The sequence below is a fragment of the Euphorbia lathyris genome, chromosome 1 (assembly GCF_963576675.1).
Source record: "Euphorbia lathyris chromosome 1, ddEupLath1.1, whole genome shotgun sequence".
Classification (NCBI taxonomy): Eukaryota; Viridiplantae; Streptophyta; class Magnoliopsida; order Malpighiales; family Euphorbiaceae; genus Euphorbia; species Euphorbia lathyris.
The window spans coordinates 29,404,390-29,408,373 of record NC_088910.1 but is presented as its reverse complement, the minus strand read 5'-3'; the positions used below and the strand labels follow the sequence as shown (position 1 = coordinate 29,408,373).

Here is a 3,984-nt window from a genome sequence, read left to right as displayed (position 1 = left end):
CTGGAAAACCAGTTTGATAAACTTTTGGTGGGGCTATTAAACAATCTCCAACAAGATATGCTTATTGTGCTAACTCGGGAAGAGGTTTCATAAGTCGAGGAAGCAATGACTTAATTAAGGGATTATGAATTCTCGATTTTTTCATCTTTCCACCATTATTTATCGTTGCCGTAATAAAATTGAGGCGATTAAGGATGACATGGGGAGATGAAATTTTTAGGAAGAAGAGATTCAGAAGTGTGTTGTCCAATTTTATAAATAGTTGTTTAAGGCCAGGAGTATAGGGGCAAGGGAGGCTTAGTTCAAATGCCACCTTTGGGGCTATTCACCTAGCTGGTTTCTATGAAGCCTTTCCTCCAGTCACGGAGGTGGATGTCAAAAAATAAATCTTCAGCATATGGGCTTCGAAAGCACCAGGCATTGATGGCCTTCCTGCTTTATTTTATCAGAAGCATTGGAGGCTATTAAACTGGGGGGGGTTGTAAGTTTGTAATTAGGGGTGTTTAATGGTGTGGAAGATATTTCTAAAGCTAATGAGACTCTTATCGTGCTTATCCCTAAAGTCCATATCCCTACATAATTCGCTCAAATATGGGTTACTAGTCTTTACAATGTTATTTATAAGATGGTTACTAAGATTATTACCAACAAGATTCAAGGTCTCCTGCCTCAGCTTATTGGCCCCAACTAAGGTAGTTTTTTTTCTGAAAAGGATAAAATGGTTAACAACATTGCCCTAGAAAAGGCATACGATCGAAGTGAGTGGGACTTTATGTCAAATACTCTCAAACTCATTGTGTTATGCTATATTATTGTTCTTGTATTATTACTGCCTCTATGAGGGTGTTGGTGAATGGAAATATATGTGCCATGTTCTAGTCATCTCGTGGTATTCGCCAAGGGGATCCTATATCTCTATATATGTTTTTCCTAACTATGGAGAATTCGGCTCGTCTCTTCCATGATGTCGTCACTGAAGGAAGTTGTAGGCCGATTAAAATTAGAAAATTCTGCCTTGCCATCTCTCACCTATTTTATGCTAACAATGTGTTGGTTTTCCTTGAAGAGGATGTTGAGCAGCTTCGTGGGGTGATGAGTATCCTTCATCAATTTTGTGTGGCCTCTAGGAAAAATCTGAATCTCAACAAGTCCAGAATGTACTGTTCTAAAAACAAGAATAAGCAGGTATGCTCCTAAATTAGTGCGGGTTATGGTATCTGCCTCTCTAATTCACTTGGTACTTACTTGGGAGTGCTTTTATTTAGTGGTCAGGTCACGAAGGTGGATTTTAATAAAACCGTTGCACTATGTTCTATCTCATTTTACCTCTTAGAAGTACAGTTCTCTCTCTCTGGCGGGTCGAATGACTCATCCATTCAGTCATTAACACTGGCCCTAATCATATTGCGGGTTATGATATCTGCCTCTCTAATTCACTTGGTGCTTACTTGGGAGTGCTTTTATTTAGTGGTCAGGTCACGAAGGTGGATTTTAATAAAACCGTTTCACTATGTTCTATCTCATTTTACCTCTTAGAAGTACAGTTCTCTCTCTCTGGCGGGTCGAATGACTCATCCATTCAATCATTAACACTGGCCCTAATCATGTTATGCAGTCGAATCTTCTCCCAAAGGTTGTGCTTAATTACTTCGATAAATTAAATATGCATTTTCTTTGGGGAGCGAAAGGATGGTGAAAAGAAATTGCACTTGATTCCTTGGGAAGAGGTGTGCAAGCCTAAATATAATGGAGGGAGGCGAATTCCAAAAACGATTGATAATAATAACAAGCCTAAAGTTATAATGTGTGGAAAATCATCCTCCCAAGAAATTGGAAGTTAGTTACTTCTCATAACCTAGTGATCAGTGGTTTGAATGAAGTTTGTTCGCAAGTGACTTTCATAGCTTAGACTAGCAAATTATCTTTATTGTGACATGTTGGTTGTTGTGGAAGTGGAAGAACTTATGGGTGTTTGACGTAAAGGACAAGATTCTAAAGGATCCTATTGGGAGCATTCATATTGTTGTCTCTACGATTTTGAATGGATTGGTGGAGAAAGAGAGCTTGCTCAACATCGTTTCTAGGTATGAAGTCGTGTTGTTGGTTAGGCTAACCAGAGGCAGGGTTGTTTTAAGATGAAAACAAATGGTTCTAGGGATGGGACTGGTAATATCTCGGGTAGGGCATTATTCGAAACTGGTATGCTGATCGGTGTGCTGGATTTATGCATAATTAATTTGTGCAGAGGTAACTCATTTGAAGCTGAAATTTGGGGTTTGCTTTCGGGTTTAGAGCTTGCTTGGAATCTTATAACAGTGTGATTGGTAATTTGAAGCTTACGGGGAGTTCTAAGAATTTACTGCGTAGCAGCCGTAGGTAGGCGGTATGCTTCGAAGAATGATGCGGGCATCTAGCAAACTAGACGAGAGGAGACAAGTGGTGGAAAAAGTCGGGTCAAAGGGACAACACACCGGAGTAAAGAAGAAAGCTAATATGTAAAAAACATATCCCATACACTGTGTGGATGTTAAAATTTAGCATTAGAAACTCGGCAGCAAACCCACACACCGTGTGGATTTTCGAAATATATCTCACACGCCATGTGGGCTCTTTAAAATGCCTTCAATATCAGATTTAACTATCACTCAAGCTTTTCCCTAATTATATCTTTACCGCCCATTGTTTACAATTACAATTCATGTCACTACCTTATTTACAAGCTTGTCACTCCTTTATCCTTACCCATTTTATCCTTAACTTTACCCATTTAATTAGTGGGCGACTATATACCGCACTAAAATTCCGGTTCACCGCCCTGTATTGACCTTTTTGCCCTTCTCATTATTTCAAACATAAGTTTTGAAATTCCAAATCCTCTCAATATCTTTTCCATTCTAAAAAAAACCGACCAAAAACGAGATGGCACGAAGAGGAGGCATCGGCAAAGGATACATGGGTATTACGGTAAGTATTTCCATAAAAAAAATTATCAAAATCGTGAGTAATCGGGCCGAAATTCGGGATTAAAATCCCAGAATTTCGCCTAGGCGGGCGCCGAAATCCATCTCCGCCTACGGTGGAACGCATGAACTATGCGTTCCACCGTAGGTGGAGATGCATAGTGTCGAGCGATCCACCTTAGGGTCGATCGCACGGCGCACGCGCTCCACCGTAAGGCGGAGCGCGCGGCGCATGCGATCCACCTTAGGGTGGATCGCTCGACGTACGCGTTCCACTTAAGGTGGAACGCGTACAACGCATGCGCTCCACCTTATGGTGGGGCGCATGCGCCACCCGTTTGGCCTAAGGGCCAAACATTTGCGGCGCACTGGTCGGCCCTAAGGCCGACTGGTGCGCCGCACCCGTTTGGCCCTTAGGGCAGGTGGTGTAAACCACCCGCCCAGGCCAAAAAGGGGCAAATTTTGAATTTTTTTTAAAAAAAATTGCACGGACCGGGCGTAGGCAAACCCGAACGTATAGAAAAAAAAAATTATGTTAAATTGAATATACCTTATAAATAAATAATATTACAGGATAAGGAGGGAGCTGACCCTAGACGCACGTCTTCACGTCCTGTTACTGCATCTGCTCGGCGGGACCGGGAGGAGCAGCAGCGGTTTATGGCGGACGCCCGGAGGGCACATGCTGCACAGGCGGAGCGTGCTAAGGGACGGGATGAGGCGGCTGGTATAGACATGGACGGGGATGCTTCTATGCATCGTCCTAGTGCTGATACTATCCCCATAGATCGTGGCGTTGTGACGAGGGGTCGAGACGGACGATTTTCTTCTACCGCAGCATCTTCTTCTGGTAAGAGAAATTAAAAAATGTGTTTATTTGTATTTGTGTTAATCGTGATTATTGAAAAATATACTAAAAAATTAATGTCTACCGTTTGCTGTAATTTCAGGTAGCAGCAAGCGATCGAGGAGTGTAGAGGATGACTGGGTTGTGAAGGACCCCGTCCCCGGGGTGTCCATTTGA

At 42.3% G+C, this 3,984-nt stretch overlaps 1 protein-coding gene across 1 annotated transcript; it reads left to right on the top strand.

Moving 5' to 3' along the window:
* The first annotated feature begins 2,882 nt into the window (after positions 1 to 2,882).
* LOC136217510 (uncharacterized) lies at positions 2,883 to 3,984 on the top strand. Its single transcript, XM_066004104.1, has 3 exons — positions 2,883 to 2,964; positions 3,534 to 3,810; positions 3,911 to 3,984. The coding sequence occupies exons 1-3, from the start codon at positions 2,920 to 2,922 to the stop codon at positions 3,982 to 3,984; spliced, it is 396 nt and encodes a 131-aa protein (XP_065860176.1). The 5' UTR covers positions 2,883 to 2,919.